The following is a 19,091-nucleotide window of genomic DNA, read 5'->3' as shown; positions in this document are numbered from 1 at the left end:
TACCTAATTTCCAGTTAACAATCTGCTCATCTCAAAGAGATTTCCAGGGAGAAGTAAGGAACTGGGTCTGAGGACTGAAGGATCATTCATACACTCAAAACGAAACCCAGGTAAGGAACAGCTACCCAAACAGTGGAAGAAGCAGAGCTCCACACCCAGTAACTACAGGGTTGTGACGTAAGCAATAGAAGTCTGTGTGTGAAAATCATTTGGTTATTCTATTAAAACCCGGACATAGTAAGGCACAAAGTCTTAGGGAAATACATAGCTTAGTAAAAAAAAAAATGTTGCGAGATCAGCTGACCGGCTACACATATTGACATTCCTATACCGAGAGACAATAAAATAGCATCTTCAGGCCAAACACTGGTTACATAGATTGACATCCAGTTGACTTGGCAAACGGCTGAAGAAAATTACTTGCAAGAAAAAGATCTGTTTCAAAAAGTTATGCACTCATTCCAGCATCACCATTTGCATCAACCCTTCCGAAGATGTATTTTATCCCTTCTATTCATTTGCATAATTGCTGCAATCAAAGACACTACTTTACAGTAATAACTTTAATGGCAGATTTTTCCAGAGGATTCTTTTTAAAAGATATCCAGCAAGTTTGGTGCACCCATTCGTTAGCAAGAACAAAGAAGCCTGAGCTACATCTCATAGGAAATTACTGGTGTAAAAAGGGACAGTGGCTTTTTTTGTTTTTGTTAGTTTAACTCTATGGAGGACCACACTGCCAATGCTGAATATAGCATTCCAGGCCATAAATCTTACCCATTTAAGTGACAATCTAAATGACAGATTGTCAACCACCTAGTTTTCAAACCGATTGCTGGTGTTTTCTACATGCTGGCTTTCAGCGAGGGAGCTGGAGTCTTTCCAGTTGAATACAGGTACATGGCCTTATAAACCAGAGTACTTGTGCATCTTCAAGTTTTCTTCTCCATTTACAGGTTAACGATGAAGGGTAAAAAGGTGCATGAGAACGTCCGACATAGATGGCAATGCTCCAGAGGGCACTGGAATATTCTCATTAGCGACTGAAGAGTTACTTCATCAGCGTATGGAGTTGCAAAGGGACCCCAAAAAATTAAAACAGATGCAGAATATGTCAACGTGACAAGTTTACGATTAAACATTTACATTGTAGTAGTACACCTCTATCTCGATATAACGCTGTCCTGGGGAGCCAAAAAATCTTACCGCATTATAGGTGAAACAACGTTCTATCAAACTTGCTTTGATCCACCGGAGTGCGCAGCCCCACCCCCCCGGAGCACTGCTTTACCGCGTTATATCCGAATTAGTGTTATATCGGGTCGCGTTATATCAGGGTAGACGTGTACCTAGAAACCTCAGCCAGACTAGGGACTGCACAAACACATAAGAAAGGACAGTCCTCCCTCAAAGAGCAGAGAGTCTAAAAGACGGAAACATAACAGGTGGATGAGACAAGCAGGCTGGGGTGGAGTGGGGGAGATGGGGTAACAGAATACATACAAAAGTGACAGTTAATTACCCTCAATGTGGAACAGACAGCGCAGGGAGATCAGCACCTTCCAGGCTCAGGGCCTAATAGAGCAACTTTCTTCAATGCTAAAGCAAGGCCAAAGTTCTCTCCTGCTTTCTTTCGCTACCCGACTGTAATAATTGATAGTGGGGACTTCTATAGCATCTTTCATCTATGGGGCATTTAAGCACTTGACAATTTTGCAGATGAGGAACAGAGACTAAGTGCCTTGTGACAGGCCAAACAGCAAGTCAGTGGCAGGCCTGTCCCCTTTTCACCAGAGCATACACAAACACAGCCTTGTTTTAAAAATTGCCCCCTGCGTCTTGTCAAAGCCATCGCTACATCAGCACCATGCTCCTTGTTGAAATCTCTGAGGAGGGGGCCCTATGCAGAACCAAATGCAGCTCAGAACCCACGGCTTGAACATTACTGCCCTCAGCCATCTGGCCTCCAAATGACCAACTTGCATAAAAGCTCATCTCTGGTTGGGATCAGTGGAGAATTCTGGGAGCTAGTTCAACACATTTGAGGCGCTCAGATAAGTCAGACCTGGATAAAGGGAAGTTGCCCCTTATGGAGAGCATAATTAAATTAAAACAAAATGCTTTCGTGAACATGGGGGGAAGAAGGTAGGTTGGGGAGTGAATCAGACAAGCCATAAATTAAACCAGAGGATATGAATACCATGCAAGCTGCAGTGTGAGGGTTAACGTGGGTCTGGAAACAGTTTAGAGAAAACCTGGTGTGGCTAGGGGCCAGCTTGAATTTAGTTGCTTTGGGCTAATCGTTTCCTTCAGGCAGGCTACTCTAGTGCACTAATAGGTTTTAATAAAAACTTCCAATTGGGCCAGTAAACCCCTCATTAAGCTGTTTTTAAAGCATGAATTTAAGAGCGGCGAGGGTAAGAGGTCATGAGGAGTATTTAATTCACAACGGCTGGCAAGAGGTGCTGTTGTGATTGAAAACACCAGAGTTCAAGTGTCCAGGGCCACATAAACATCCGACTCTGTCACTAGACCTGGTGAAGTGACAGTTTGAAAAATAGATTTAATAAGGCAGAGGGAAAAGTTTCCCACTCTTACACGAGAACTAGGAACACCAGATCACAACGTTAGCCAGGAAAAGGAATTATCAGCATCCAACCACCCCCCAAAAACGGAATTCTATCACCATATGGGTGTCCAAAGGGGTCTCCCCAGAGGGATTTGCTAAAATTCTTACGGAATGAAACTAGACTCTGCAGATCTGTAAACAGAAAGCAAATTCCACAGAAATAATAACAAAAAATTATCTTGTCCTGCTCATTCTACTACTTTTATCTCCTCTCCACCATAATGCCCATTACCACAGCATGCCTCAGATAAACTCTGGATCACTATAAGTTACTGATGTAATAAGTGCTACTGTATGCTACTATAATTCTTATGTGCTTTTACCCCATAGACTGAACGCTTTGGTGCATCGTCTCCCTCTGCCACTCTTGGTTTGAACACAGCATCCAAAATATATTCTTTTAATCAGAGTTTGCGCCCAAACCAAAACAATCGCCTAGCTTTGGGCAAGCTGGGATCCAGATGCAAATATCCCAGCTCAGGCCCACCTCCAGTTTTAATGAAAATGTCTTACATCTGTACTGCATTTCACTTTAGGCTTTGGAATCATGCTGATCTGGCTTCTCCTTAATCCCTGCAGCTTAATCACATTTTTCTTCCATGCCCACAACAATACTAACTGATATTGGAGGACAAATAAGAAAACTCTGCTCTTTTATGCAGAAAGGTCTCCTTGGCACAGAATGCTCCTACCCCTTCTTCAGAAACACTCCCAAAGGAAATGTGCCTCAATCCAGTACAGTAAAATCCAAAACTCTAACCATGCACTTTAACATTTCATTTTATGTCAATGCAAATCTAAAATTCAAGATCCCTAAAGACCTTTTAAAAAGAAAATCCTCCTCTCAGAACAATTTGCATTGAAGTTAAGCGCAAGTGAAGATTTTACAAGTAATGGAGAATTATGGCTCTCAACTTTTTATTCCTCCTCCTTTAATCAAAGACTTCACCTGAAACTATGAAATAAGAAGTCTGCTGAGATACAACATAACATTTGGAGCAGGTATAGGTATAGAGTTATTAATTTGCAATTCTGTGTTTACAAGTGAGGTAAGAAGAAATATAAATTGAAGAGTAAATACAATTAAGTTCTAATTGTCTTCTTTCCCCACCAGAATTTACTGATGTTCTCTGCAAGACTGGAAATTTGCACTCTTATAAAACACATTCAACTTTACCTATATAGGTCACTTGCAGGGACTGTGGAAAGTAGACTCTGAACTCTCCCCAAGGAACCATTTATTTTGGCTTTAAATGTGAGCCCTTTCTGCATCAAGAATCAAATTAGATAAATTGTTTCCCCACTCCCTCGATTTAAGGGTCATGTTGATAACTGCACACAATTCTCTGGAAGACAAATAGACGCTTTTTTGCCTTCGACAGCTCCAAGTGCTCCTTGTAGAAAAGCAAAAACGCTACTCCAAAAGGTGTCTTATTACATGGTGATAGATCCCAAACAATGGCATCTTCCTGCAACACATCTGGATCTGTACTCTATAAGGAGAGCCACAGACGCCCATTACAAATCCATAGGATTCTTCCAACCTTTCTGCAACTGTGCTGGTCTTTTCCCACGTCACTGACATCTCGTTCTACCAGCATTTCCTCAGCAATAAGTGACATTATGCCAAATGCTAGGCTATCAAATTACCGTTTGAATTTCTGGGGCACTAATGCATACACTAGAATGGCAAGACAAATGAAAGAAAGCCTACACAGAGCCTACGTTTCAGTGCACCATCTCTTTCTATAGTTCACTATAAAGCAGAGATAAGGTGAAAACACCATGAAAAAAAAAACACACTGTGTTAACCCACTGAAATCAGGCTCCAAATTAAAAAAACATGTATGGGATTATTTTAGGAGACTCATAATGGGATTTGAAGCCATTAGAATCAAAGAAATGTAGGACTGGAAGGGACCTTAATAGGTCATCTAGTCCAGTCCCCTGCACTGAGGCAGCACTAAGTATTATCTACACCATCCCTGACAAGTGTTTGTCCAACCTGTTCCTAAAAACCATCAATAATGGAGATTCCACAACCTCCCTAAGTAATTTGTTCCAGTTCTTAACCACCCTAACAGTGAGAGCAAGTTTTTCCTACTGTCTAACCTAAATCTCCCTTGATGCAATTTACTCTTATTCCTTCTAGTTCTGTCTTCAATGGTTAAGGAGAACAATTTACCACCCTCCTCATTAGGGCAACCTTTTACGCACTTGAAGAATGTTCTGTCTCCATTCAGTCTTCTCTTCTCCAGACTAAACAAACCCCATTTTTTTCAATCTTTCCTCATAGGTCATGCTTTCTAGATTTTTCATCCTTTTTCCTGCTCTCCTCTGGACTTACTCCAATTCGTCCAAAAACCCTACCGCTTGAACAGGGACCCCTTCAGATAAACTATTTTTATTCAGAATGGATCCGTAATGACAGAAAATTATACCTACCCCAGGGCTGGTCAGTGGCCTATGAAATTAACTTGGTGGTTTCCGGCTCATTCCAAACTACCAGGAGAGGTACCCTTATAAAAAAACACCACCCCTGCCACCACCATTTAGACCTGTAACTGGCTGGTGAGAATCTTCTCCTGACCTACTAAGGGGTGTCGAAACCCTGCATAAAGCTGGTGAGTCTGTTCCGCTGACTGTGGCAAGTGCAGGTCGCCCTAGGATATTAAAGAGGTGGAAGTGGCCCTCTGAGGCACTAGAACCAAAGATGTCATGAAGGGGAACCCAAAGGACAGCCAAGCTCCAGGAGGAAGCTCAAACTGGGATTTCACTGGCAGAGCTGCCACAAAAGCCCAGCCCTCAAAGAATTGAGCATCTGGACACTAAGTGAGCGTGTGCGCTCCACTGAGAACATGATCGTGACTCCATCCGTTCACAAGCGCCTTCTTAGTAGTCTCAGCTGAGAATCGACAGAGGATTAAAGCTATCCAGAGAGCGTTCCATCAGGTTACAGTTCAGGCACCTTAGCCGGATGGTGCTGGAGAACCTTGCACTGCCAGTGTTGTACCTGCCTGGTGGATGAACAAAGGACTTCAGGTTCCAGGAGTATCCGTCTGGCCCCTTTCACCACCACCAACTCGCTAAAACGTGACATTTTAAAACTGAAGTCATCCTTTCCGAATAAGAATAATAAAAAAAAGGCAGAAGGATTAACTACTGATTTCAAAACAGGTCTAAGTTCCCAGGCTGCAGCAGCTCTCGGATTTGCATTGTAACATACTCCTTTCGCCTTTTAAAGATAAATAGCAAAATGCAAGCCTGTGCTCTGCGAAAGCTGCAGCATGTCTGTTTCGCCGTTCATTGCCTGAAGTGAGGAGTGTTTTTAATAACTGTTACCTGACAGCAGTAAAGAGAGCAAAGAGCAAAACCTGTGGCAATACCAGTTGATCCCATTTGGCCTAACAGCTTGTTGTTATTTCCAACTATTGCCAGACTCGGGAGTGCTTTAAAATTCATGGGGACAGCCTGCAGTTTTCAAGGAGGCTACCAAAATCCATCCTAAGATGTCTCAAAAAAAGCACACTTCCTGCAGGGGAACAGCATCCGTCAGCATTTCCAAAGATCACTCCGGAAATTTTTCAGATAATTCTTTGAAGTAGATGCTACCAAAGCGTGGAACAGCCTTCAAAGCTCAGCAATATTTAATGTATTTCTACAGCAAAAGGAATGGATCACAATGTTGTTGTTTCAGCTATATTATAACAAAAATATTGTGGTTTTCCTGTACTCTCACAAAAGCAGCTTAAGATTTCCATCTCCTTCATCTTATTCAGAAATAGCATTTTATCCAAAAATGAAAAGAGAGATCCCACTGCGTACAAAGGACTTGATTAATCAGAGCAGGGTGTTTGTCCATTCAGGAGATAATGCAGACACAGTCAACGTTTTTGGAAGAGCCGAGTTTCCTCTATGACCAATAAGGAAACTGGAAAAAATATTTAAGATGGTCAATACAAGGTAAAACTATGCTGGGTGTCCTCAATAACTTTATGGAAGTAATCAGGTGTTTAAAAAATCCTAAATAATAAAACTAGGTTTTGCCATACAAATCCAAACCAGACCTGGAGAACTCTCCAGCAAGTAGATAATAGATGTGGAAAATAATATTTCTTCCCAGTTCTCCAGCTCTTCATAACACAAAGCATCATGCCTGATGATCCCTGCATATACCCTGTAGGCAATTTCTAGTTCTATCTAGTTCTATTCTGCATTCCCTCTTCAAGGGTATGTCTATACTACCTGCCGGATCGGCGGGCAGCGATCGATCCAGTGGGGGTCAATTTATCCTGTCTAGTCTAGACACGATAAATCGACCCCCGAGCGCTCTCCCGTCGATTCCTGTACTCCCACTCCGCGAGAGGCGCAGGCAGAGTCGACGGGGGAGCGGCAGCAGTCGAGTCACCGCAGTGAAGTCACCGTGGTGAGTAGATCTAAGTACGTCGACTTCAGCTACGTTATTCACGTAGCTGAAGTTACGTAACTTGGATCGATCCCTCCCCCTCCCCCAGTGTAGACCAGGCCAATCAATTCAAATAATTAACAAGTAAAGGAGGACTCAATCCATTCAAAGGTAAAAAAAAAGTTCTCTTCCTGTCAGTTTTGAGGGGTAGTCAATAATACATATATTTAAAAAATGGCCTTTACACTAAATTATCTAGATTTAATAAATTCTAGTTGTATAGTTTCTGTATTAAAGAGGATTTGATTGGTCAGTGCCAGCCCTGGAACAGGACTCCTCTATTTATCTACAGAACTGGTACAGTACAGTGTCAGGGTAAGTTTGCCTGCTCAAAGTGACTCACCCCAACTTGTACAGGTGAATGTATTTAGGTCAGGATACTTAGCACTTATACAGAAAGATGTCTGTTTTAAGTGCTGTATGGACATTCATTCCCCTGGCCCCCGTGCGGTATTATCTGCATTTCTCACCAATGGAACAGAGGTGAAATTGATTCCCTGAATTCATACAAGCCACTGGCAGAGCTGGGTCTCCAGATTCCCAACCCCACATTACTACTCCAGTCCATGCTCCTACTCACTCTCAGACCTGGTTTAATCTTTGGCATTGTCACGGTCAAAAAATGAGCTCATACCAACTGTGGTCATGTGACATGTCCAGGAGAAATTGCAGTTAGACCAACCTACATGTTTTCTTTACTTAATACAGGATCTCTCACTAAGTCAATTTCAACATAGACATTAGAGCAGTTTCCCTTTGCTTAAGCTATGTATAGAATATACAGAAGATTTCTTTAAGCTTGATAGAGGACTGAACAGTGCAGAGATTATTATAACTATAATATTCCTTTGTGTGAGTGAGAGAGAGAAAGAGAGAGAAAAAATAATTTAAAAGCTACCTACCCACAAAATGCACCAATAAATAATTACTGCGGATATTTTTTCTGATTTACATTCACTTACCAAAGGAATACCTGCAAAATAAAATGAAAAAAAAAAATTAAAATGTGGGCTAATCATTCTTATTGACCTTTGTCTCAAATTACTTTTATCTCACATGGACTCTGATTTCAAAATGTCTATGGCAACATGTCTGTACTAATGTAAACATTAAACACATAATGTAACAAATGCACTAATGGTGAATTTCTACTCACAGTGGCTAGAGATGTGCAAGGTGTATAAATATTGAGTGCAAGCCCAATCAGCTATTGTATTATTTATTTAGATTTAAAATAACTAAGATGCCTGTCCAAGGCTCTACGCACCCTAAAATAATCATAAAAATATATACAATTAAATTAAACCTCAGCAGCTCTGAACTCAGGTCTATTAAAATTTGGCTAGCCAACCACCTACCCTCCAACATCTAGGAAACACACCCTCTGCCTTCTCTGGAGACCCTCTCGAACAAGTGTCCTTTGCAGCATGCCTGGAAAGTCCCCAAATTTGGTCTATTTCAGAGCGGGCAGGAGGAGGACAAGTTCTAGAGTCTCAGAGCCCTCACAGAGGACACACTGCCAGCTGCCCTCTGTTTTATAACCAGGGAAATGAAGCTTGAGCGTCCATACTGACTGTGACACTACAGTGCAGGAGGAGAGGCAGTTCCAGGCCACTTAGGGCTAGTGATTTTGTATTTTAAAAGAGAAGGTGCATGAACTAGTGGAATGACTATAGGATGGAAGCCAGAGACGTCTGAATTCTAGTCCCAACGCCCATGCGAATTCCCTCTATGACCTTCAGTGAGGTCACTCCATGTCTCAATTTCACCGTATGTAAAACAGCAATAAAAATTTATTAGTAAACACGACAGATAAGTAAGACACACATTTAAAGCGCTGTCCAGATAAATATTTTTATTCACTGAAAAAATGTGGTGTCTTGCTAAAGAGTGGGGAACATCTACGCCCTGTCATATCTAATTTATCAAGGTTGTCAGTTCTCCAGAATGAACCAAGATGATATTTATTATTATTCTGTCTGGGTTTAATGGAGGAACAAGCCATCGACAGGAACGAAAGGTGATACTGTACTGCTCCCCGTGTCTTCAAAGATGCTCCGGGATGAAAGAAGATATCTGTATTACTGTAGTGCCTATCGGATCCCATTGCTCAAGGTGTCCAAACCCATAGTTGGAAACAGCCCCTGCCCAAAGGGTTTACACACTTAATAGATGAGAGAGACAGAGGCATGGACAGATCAAAGGACTTGACCAAGGTCACAGCCAAGCCAGGAATACAACCAAGGTCTCCTGACTGCTTGTCCCGTATCCTAGCCATTAGACCAGACCGCCTCTACAATACATAAGACTAAATGCATTCTGCAAATCCAGCTGAAGTAAACAGGAGTTGAAGGTGCTCATTCTTCAGAATCAGCTACCAATACACATTTTTACTGCAACTTTCAAAGCTGCCTAGGGGATTTGTATGCTCTCCTCTCACTAGTTATAACTCAAGTCCCTGCCATCTGATAACACCACAAAATAAGGGTCCAATACCACTGAACACCCAAAACTCCTGTTGATGTCAAGTGGGAGTTTTAGGTGCTGAAGGAGTGAAGTCTGGTTTTTAAGAGGACAAGGCCATATAGTGCAATGGCTTTCAACCTCAAGAAACAGGCTCTACCTCCTACAGTTGAACCTTATGAATCCACACAAAAAACTACTGGTCTTCCTGCCTTTCGGGAACCATGCTACAGGGAGGTCTTATGTAGTATTTCCAAAGGGAGGCAGCGTGGGCCAATGGATAGGGCACTGAACTCTGCTATCTACCTCCCATGCGACAGCACACAAGTCACTTTCACAACATTTACCTTTCTTGGTAAGTTTACCTGAAAAAGGAAATATTATATATTACTGACATTTTAATTATTAATTATTATTATTATTACTACAAAATGTGCTAGGGCATATTTACTAGCACATTACAAAGCATGGTAAAACAGAAAACCAAAGTACAATTGATAAAATAAACCTACAAGGATGCTTTTTTTTTTTTTTAAAGGGCCTCTCCTCGCTTTGTGCCTAACTTGCAAAATTCAGCAATCCACAGTGAGCAGCATCCTAGCCATAAGTGCAGATTAGTGAGGTTGTACTGTGTGGTTATTCATTGATATTTTTTCCAAAACATCTTCAGCACTTTTCAGCCAAAGATGCAGCCAAGCTCCACTGTCAGTGTTAAAAACTTTACAACCATTGTTAGAACCTAAAGGACATTGCTATGGTGCTGAAAAGCCAATATTCACTTTCACAGGTGGACTATTTACTCACGTCTTTGATTTTTTTTTTTTAAACAAATGACAGGAGTTCATCCAATATGGCAGCTGCTACTGGACACGTGATCTGAATGGTGCTAATTACAGCCAATTGGAAACCGGAGTTTCCATTCTGCAGGAAATTGCAACATTTTGAAATTTGTACTCAACTCAGATCAGAACAAAAGCCAACATTAAGTAAGTTTCCTGTAGAATGAAAATTCCCAACTAATTTCAGTTTGGAACCATTAAAACATTTTGTTTCGATAACGTAAAAAAACATTTTCTTTTGATTCATTATTGACTTTTATTTGGTAATACATTAAAATTAATGTTTGGCTGTCTTAAAGTCAAAATGAAACATTCTGACATTACCAAAACAAAAATAGCTGAAACAATTCAATCATTCATTTCAACTTTTTTCCCCCATCAAAAATTTCCTCAAAAATCAACATATTCCCATGAAATATTTTTATTTCAATGAAACTATTTTTGAGGGCACTAGCGTGAGGGGCGCTGACACGAGTCTATCTCCTGGCACTGGGAAATGTGCCCAGCTGCAGTGTCTACGTACCTAATTGGACAAGAAATGTGAGTAAATGTTTGCAAGATCATAGTCTATACTTAGTCCTGCTTTTAGGCTCGTGCCCCAAAACATGTTTTCTTCTGCGCTTCCCTATCCCGTATAGGTACAATTAATATTGATGTGTAATGTACCACATGCCACTTTTTTTAAAGACAAAAAATTAGAAAAGTTTAAAAAAAAACTACTTTGTGTGCTATTGGAGCACATCCTACTGTGATGTGCAAATGTTTTCTTCTCTCTCTCTCACACACACACACTTCCAACAGTTATAAAATCAATCAATCCAAGTACTTTATTGCATATTTAAACAACAATTTCACACGGGGCTACTGTTGCAAAGAAGCCATTATTTTCAAAAGCGCAATAAGTTTTAACATTCTTAATAAAAGTGGCTCTTTATAAAAGATATCTGTCATTAAGGGCACCTCCACTTCACTGCTCTCCACCACGGTTGTGGTGCAGTTAAATATAAACTTGTACGAATTATTCTTTTTTCCTTGGCAGACGTAAAGAACCCCCTGAGGCCCATTCCAAAAAACACACAATCAGGAATTAATAAAAAATTGTATTCTTTTCAACCACATTAAGTTTTCTGACGTGTGTCTGTTGCTGATTACATCAATCTAGGCTCCATAACTTGTCATGTGATGACAAGCAAACACTTGTGAATTTATTTCTCTGAAGAAGCTCATGATACAAATGCCAAGGAAACCAAACCGAACGGCTCACTATGCGTCCATAAACACAGCAGGGTCTCTTATGGAGATTTTCAAGACACAAATGACAGGAAGGTGCCTAACGCCCATTGACTTTGAACAGGAGTTAGGGGCTTAGTTGCCATTTATGCTTTTGAAAAATTCAGCTCCTTACCAACACACAGTAAGTAGGACTATTTTTTAAATAGTGCTTTCTCTCCCCATAGCCTCCCTTAGAATTTGGCAGATACATTTAATAAAAACAGATTACAGAAAGAGAGAGTTAAGTAAAAGTGTGGGTTTGGTTTTGCAAATTGCAACAGTGAATCATTTTGGGTCTGCAGATTGTCAGAACTGGGAATTTCACAAACTCAACATACTATTTTCAGCTCATGGTGTATGGATTACATAAATCACATTATATTTCTGTTCCCTAACTGGATGAATTATGTCATTAGCCAGCACAATGTGAATTACATATTTAAATGCAAAATGGTAAATTGTGACTTTTACAATTAAATATACAATCAAAATTCACTTTTAAGCAAATATTTGAGCTAAAATTGTGCTGATTAAGTTTCAGTGCTGCAATATTCATGGAACGCAAAAATGAAAGGGTAGTGAACATGTTTTTAATTAAATTTGCTTCAGATGAAAACATTCATAAAAAAAAATTCCACTATTTATACAGACATTGTTGCTAGAAGTCAGTGAACTTGGAAATGTAACATTTTCCATACAAAACAAATTATTTGGATCACTAATTGGAAATTGCTCAGTCTTTTAATTATTATTTTTTGGTTTAAATATATAAACTTGACTAACCTACAGCAATATTAAGACCTATCCAGTGATGGTGACCTTCTGTAATGGAAGTACCGCTTAATATTCATAGAAGGAAGCGTAGTTTCAGGAATGGATTTGAGGTTCCCAAAGCATATTATTGGAAATGAATGATTATGCAGCAAACGTCGCCTGTCTCCACTCTGTAAAGGTACTCTGCTTCTACGTGGTGTCACTCAGTAGTTACCATTCACTGCTATGAGCATCAGACCCCTCACCGTCTAATTAGAAGGCGAGGCAATCTGGAAGCAAAGATTTGCAAACTCAGCCAAAATATGTAATCTCATCAAAAAAATAACCCTGTCACATTAACTTGATGTATTTACATAAACCCATGTTGATTTTCATTACATTACCCTCCTCTAGTTCTTTATTGATCCAGTCCTGTATCAGCTGCTCCATTATCTTGCCTGGCATCGATGTCAGGCTGACAGGCCCATCATTACCCTAGTCATCCTGTTTACCTTTTTTTTTTTTTAAATTGGCACAATATTAGTTTTCTTCCAGTCTTCTGGAACCTCCCCAGTTCTCCAATATTTACTGAAAGTAACCATTAACAGTCCAGCGAGCTCCCCAGCCAGCTCTTTTAAAACTCTTGAATGCAGGTTACCTGGACCTGCTGATTTAAAAATGTCTAAGTTTAGTAGCTTCTGTTTAACATCCTCCAGAGATTCTAGTGGAATGGAAAAAGTGCTATCGCACATCCAATGGGGTTTTCAGAGCAGTGTGCCTCCAGGGTGAGAAGCACGATCATCCCTGAAATAATGTCATCCAAAACAAGGTATATCATATGTCTTCCACCTTCTCCTGGGCACAAAGACTTCTGAAACACCAAAATGAAGAATCCAGTGAATCTATGTATTGATGGCCATGTGGCCACCTAGCAGCTCTCAATATAAGGAGATGTGACTTCTCTGCTCCTAAAGACTCGACTTTGATGCTTAACAGAAGGAAGACTATTTCCTGAATTTAATTTTGAGAATGGGTGCAGTTGGGTCTGAATTAAAAACAGCCATACAGGGTTTCAGCAGAGAAATCTCCCAACCTCAAAAAAGGGCCTGATTGGAGAGGGCAGCTATTTTAACGGATCAGATGTACAACAAATCCTCCCGCAGAGGTTCAATTTGTCCCCATAATCCTGCTTCAGAGGCGAAAGTGAAATCAGGTACAGAGATTGCTCCAGAGACATTTCCAGTGGCTAGCCCTTGTCTCCCTTCCCCCATGTTGGCCCTGTCTGGGAATCTCAAAGAAGGAGCTGGCCTGGGGCTCACGGATGGACGCCTCAGAAGATCTACCCTGAGCTACTGTATGAGTTCCACACAGGCCGGATGGGCCTTTGTTTCTCCTGGAGGCCCCAGCCTAGAGACAAGCAGGGATCCCCTGGGAGGTCTGTTATACAGGTAGCAGCAGGGAGGGAGAGCTGGGCCTGGAGGCCCCTTCCCACAAAGTTGAGCATTGGCAGCGTCCGTGCTGTGTCCAGTGCCCTCTGTCGGTAGCCCAAGCAGCGGAGGCAGCTTGGCTTCTCAGTTAGGAGCATAGCTGCTGATGCAGGCTCTAGGGACTCATGCGTTTGCTGCCCTCCTGCTGCTGGTTCCCCTCAAGGAAATGGAGGAAGGTGACCTGCTTGCCCCTGGAGCTGGTTTCTCCATCCTGTCCGGCTGCTTTCCTGCCCAGTGGGTGGGGCTGAGGAAACCCCACACAAACTGGGCTGGAGAAGAGGAGAGGCACTAAACTCTGCCCACAGAAACTGCCATGCGCCCCAGCGAAACTTTCCCTCAGACCTCTCTTTTTGCCTCTGGTGGGAGCTGGCCTAGCACACCCTGACCACGGCAGGGGCAGCAGCTGCTGCAAATGCCTCCAACGGGGAAGCAGAGCGGAGGGCACAGTCTCCCCAAAAGGCAAATACAGCCATCTGGGAATTAGACAGATACACGACTGAGCAGACACCATCGTCAGAGCTTTGAAATAAAGGCTCAAGTTTCCTTCTGAAAAGCGTGGCAGCGGGGAAGACTGGCTGGTCTACCTGCCACCAGGGAGACAGCTAAAACTGCAGGCTACATCAGGGGACAGAGCGTTCCCCACTAGCAGTGACAGACAGACAGACAGACGGTTCTGGCCGCAAGCAGGCTGAAGTACCCACTGCAATGGATCAGTGGACTGTAGCATGATGAATACTGTATATCATAATCTCACTTAAGCTCCCCGCATTGTATCAATCTGTTTATCTCTTCTCGAACTTAGACTGTCAGCTCTTTGAGGCAGGGACTCTGTTTTCCCTCTGTGTCCATGTACAGTGCCAAGCGCAATGGAGCCCCGATCCCGTAGTGGGGCCTTTAGGCATTATTACAACCAAACAAAAAAAGTAATGATTAAAGTAACCTCAAGTTACACACTTGGAAGCCACAAAAGCCGACAATCCATCAAAGCGATACAACGGAACCACTCCAGTTCTTCATTAATTTAGGGTGCATCATTAAGTCAAAAGCGTGGGGCAAGTAACATCTTTGAGAGCTGGTTTCAGCTGTTGCCAAGCCTTAGTATTCCACAGCGGTCATGGGGGGGAGGGGGGAGGAAATAAGCTAGAATGGTAATAAGTGAAACCACTTGTCTTGGTTTCTGGATTCATTTTATTGTGGTCACAGTTCTCTAAAAGCTGGGATGCTGAGCTCTGTAATCACAACATCCACATTTAAATGGAGAGCTATATTTTAGAAAGCGAGCTTGAAAATTAAAGTTTGTTTCTCTCTTTCTCATGGTGGTGGAAAAGGTACTGACAAGGGAGAGTGAAAAGGGACTGGAAAGAAGAGGGACTTCTGGCAAACTGAGAAATGCCACCTAATGGAGCAATGCTGGCTATTTAAACAATGATATGGAATTGCTAAATGATAGGGCATTCTCACAAAGTTCTCTACACGGTGTAACAACTATCAGTTCCCATAGTCACTGAAAGGGGCAATGTACCATTTTTTGTCCCCTTGCAAAGCAGGCTACAGGGCTTGGTTAAAAGTCAACCAAAAATTGAATTACCTAACTGAAAGCGGGTGGAAGCCAAGGCTTCTGTCTATGCTCATTTCCAAAGCTAAAAGTTGTTATGGGACCTGGCTTGGGCAGCTGCAGAAGTAGCCAAATTCAAATGAAGTCAGCTTTGGTTAGACTGTCACTGAAATGGCAGCCCGTGGAATCCTGCTTGAAACTGCTCCTTAAATTGGACTATGAATCAAAAGCACAAAACGTGACACCGGCGCAGGAAGCAAAGAGGGAGAATGAAAGAAAGTATTGCAAACTTTTCCCCACTCTGGGTTGGATCTGACTCCTGCTAAAATCAATAGAAACCTTGCCATTGACTTCAATGGGAGCCGGATCGGGCTGCCCTACTGTTATGGAAATCATTGTGCTTATTGAGAGAGATAACAACTCAAAGTGCAAAATTGTACACAGCAAGTGAAAACAGATAGTTGGTGGGAAAAACCAAAAAGGTTGCCGGTTTAAATAAGCTGAAGCCCTGGAACAAAAGGTCAGTTCTAGTCGAGTATTTTTGGGTGTATCTGTGCACATGCACATTCACATGGTCAGGGAAGACAGATGACAGAAACACTGGAGTTCAGCTTTCATATAGAAAATAGTAGTCGGAAAGTTTCATACACCACCTGTTGACACCCTGTTTGGCAGACGTATTCTGCCTGTCTGGCTGTCAGTTCCTTGTTTTATTCCTAAATAAAGTCTTCCTGGAACCTCCAGGATTTATGTAAAGTCATATAGAATTTCACAGAACAATCTTCCAATGCTTTTGTTTTTAACAATCCTATAGACGGAATATAATTCCACTAAATACGAGCCTATAGAAAGGCTATCATTTTCTACCACATTCTGTAGGTTTTACAGTAGTTTCTGTACAAACCTTTTGGTTTCTTCCGCATTAAAGTTCTATAAGACTCCAATTCCTTATTCTGAAAGTACCATACGTTTCCACATACCTTCTGCTATCGATTACAGGGGCTTGTCCCAAGGGGCCTGAATCTACTGATTCTCAGAAAGAGAACTTCCGTTTATTCAAATATTTCTGAAGCGCTCATCAAACAACATGTCTTGACCCTGCAAATATTTACTCTTATAAATATTGCCAGGCTAGCTAATGAGCTTACTCTCAGTAGTAAGAGTTTCCAGAATTAGGCCCTTAAAGAAATTAGCGAATACAAAGATTCTGTAGAGGGCTTGGACACTTCCCTAACCCCTGATTGCTTTTAATCTGTACCAATCAGAGCATTAACCTTCTTTCCAACCACAAGCCATCAGGAAGCTCCAAAAAGTTAGATTAGTTAAGAAAGATGAACATATCCTGGGTGGCACTGTCTGCATGAAGGTATTTGGCAAGTTACAACTTTTTAAAAGCATTCATTAAAAACATTATTCGTTCTTTTCTTAAGTCGTTCAGCTGTGGAATCAATACCCAAATCAACATACTGGATACAGCTGAAAATTAGATGTGGCACATAATACGAAATTAAAAATACTCTTCTGGTAGTACCACAGGGCTCTGCCAGAGACACTAGAGACCACACAACCTTCCCATTAACCGTGCAATCTTCTGATAAGTTTCTTTTACTGTAAACACACTGAGAGAGAGAGAAAGACAGTGTGTATTTCCATGTGTGGATAGAATTTAGAACACTGTAGATGCCCCCAAAAACTATATAATAAAAGCCACTCTTTCCTTGATGTGTGACCCCCCTACCACTACCACTCCCTTTTGTTGATGATCTATTCGTTCTTTTCATCAGATTAAATTTAAAATAAAAGGGGTGCAAAAAAAATCGTGTTTTTCACTAACACTGTCTTTGAGATCAGTGCATCAAGTTACATAAAGTTATTCTCCTGTGCTTTTTACGAAGCTAAGCAACTGATACACATCACCAACCTCCTATGTGTTTTCTTAATATTACAGAGACCACTTGCATTGGTCCAATAAAAGATATTGCCTCACCCACCTTGTCTCTAATATTCTGGGACACCCCCACTTCTTAATATAGACAGCCAATAGATTTGACATTTAGGTAAGAAGTGCTAAGGATTAAGACAACATGATAAAATGGCTATCAGCTCAAATTTTCAAACAGGTGACTGGAGACGTTTACGTGTAAACATATACCGTACTCATTGCTGTCAGGAGTATCATGGTGTCCTACTGGGAGGACCAACTGTGCCAATGCAGCTGCAATGCTCAGTATCTGATGCAGTCATACCAGTACTGGAACATCTGGAGCAGTTTTATGTATGGACACAAAGTATTTTTACAGGCATTCCAGGTATCTAAACAGTCCCTGGAAATGCTAGAGTTTCCTAGCATAGATATTGACATAGTATCTTATATACAATATAAGATATCCAGAGCACTTACTAACTGATGAGTCAATAATTTTTTTAACAGATTTTTGTTTACTCTTACACCAACACAACCTTTAAAACATAAGAATGGCCATACTGGGTCAGACCAAAGGTCCATCTAGCCTAGTATCCTCTCCTCTGACAGTAGCCAATGCCAGGTGCCCCAGAGGGAATGAACAGAACAGGGAATCATCAAGTGATCCATCCCCTGTCGCCCATTCCCAGCTTCTGGCAAACAGAGGCTAGGGACACCATTCCTGCCCATTCTGGCTAATAGCCATTGATGGACCTATCCTCCATGAATTTATCTAGTTCTTTTTTTGAACCCTGTTATAGCCTTGGCCTTCACAACATCCTCTGGCAAAGAGTTCCACAGGTTGACTGCGCATTGTGGGAAGAAATACTTCCCTTTGTTTGTTTTAAACCTGCCACCTATTGATTTCATTTGGTGACCCGTAGGTAATTTTAATTTAAGTAAAGCCTAAACTATCTGTTTTACCAACAATACTATAAATCAAAGGAAGAGAAAAATTTCATTTAAGACATCTTTAGACTAAAAAAAGCAGGCTCACACAATCATTGATGTTTCTATACAGTATTAACCCTTCGGCCCTCTGACACGGACACTGATCGCTCTAAAACCAATGGCCCTAGCAGAATTATTACAATTTCCTGGAGTATCATACAATAACATGAGAAGCACTGGCACAAATGGGTTTTTTTTCAATATCTGTATTTAAATAGACAAACTGAATGTGTTATGGATCTGATAATAGGTCTATTGACTAGCATCTTGTGCCTGGCAGTAGCCAAAAACTAGACCCAATGCAAATTTAAATCTAACAGGAGGCCAAGAAAAAACAACAAGGCACCTCGATAACTGTACAAAAAAAGTGAGGGTGGGGGGGGAGGGAGTGAAATTCTCTTTGATTGCTGCGGCCAACAGTTTTCACCATACAGCATGACATTTGATAACTCTTCTCCTACCAACAAAAGCTCTTTCAGTCCTGAGCTAATCTGGCCAACTTCATAGACTAGCTCACACTATGGACGAATTGGCCCCATTAGAAAATGTCACTTCTACCTGTTTTTTCAAACCATTTCACCATCATAGAATAAGCAGGGATTTTCGAAGGATCTGAAAGTGCCTAAATCCCATTGACTTTTAATAGGAGTTGGGTTCCTAACCCTCTAGGAATCTTTGAAGATCACAACCTAAATTATTTACAAACAGCTAATT

At 41.3% G+C, this 19,091-nt stretch overlaps 1 protein-coding gene across 4 annotated transcripts in view; it reads right to left on the bottom strand.

Annotated features, from left to right (window-relative positions):
• LMF1 (lipase maturation factor 1) overlaps positions 1 to 19,091 on the bottom strand; it is a 331,417-nt gene that overhangs the window by 279,731 nt on the left and 32,595 nt on the right. For 3 of the 4 annotated variants that reach the window (XM_065560223.1, XM_065560224.1, XM_005288979.5), the window contains exon 3: positions 8,057 to 8,067. The exons of the other annotated variant lie outside the window; for it this stretch is intronic. In XM_065560223.1, the coding sequence (XP_065416295.1) occupies positions 8,057 to 8,067 (11 nt within the window). The remainder of the gene's footprint in view (positions 1 to 8,056; positions 8,068 to 19,091) is intronic. 4 annotated transcript variants of the gene reach the window in all.

The sequence above is a fragment of the Chrysemys picta genome, chromosome 10 (assembly GCF_011386835.1).
Source record: "Chrysemys picta bellii isolate R12L10 chromosome 10, ASM1138683v2, whole genome shotgun sequence".
Lineage (NCBI taxonomy): Eukaryota > Metazoa > Chordata > Testudines > Emydidae > Chrysemys > Chrysemys picta.
Note: the sequence above shows the minus strand (reverse complement) of the source record. Positions and strands in the feature narration are given on the sequence as shown.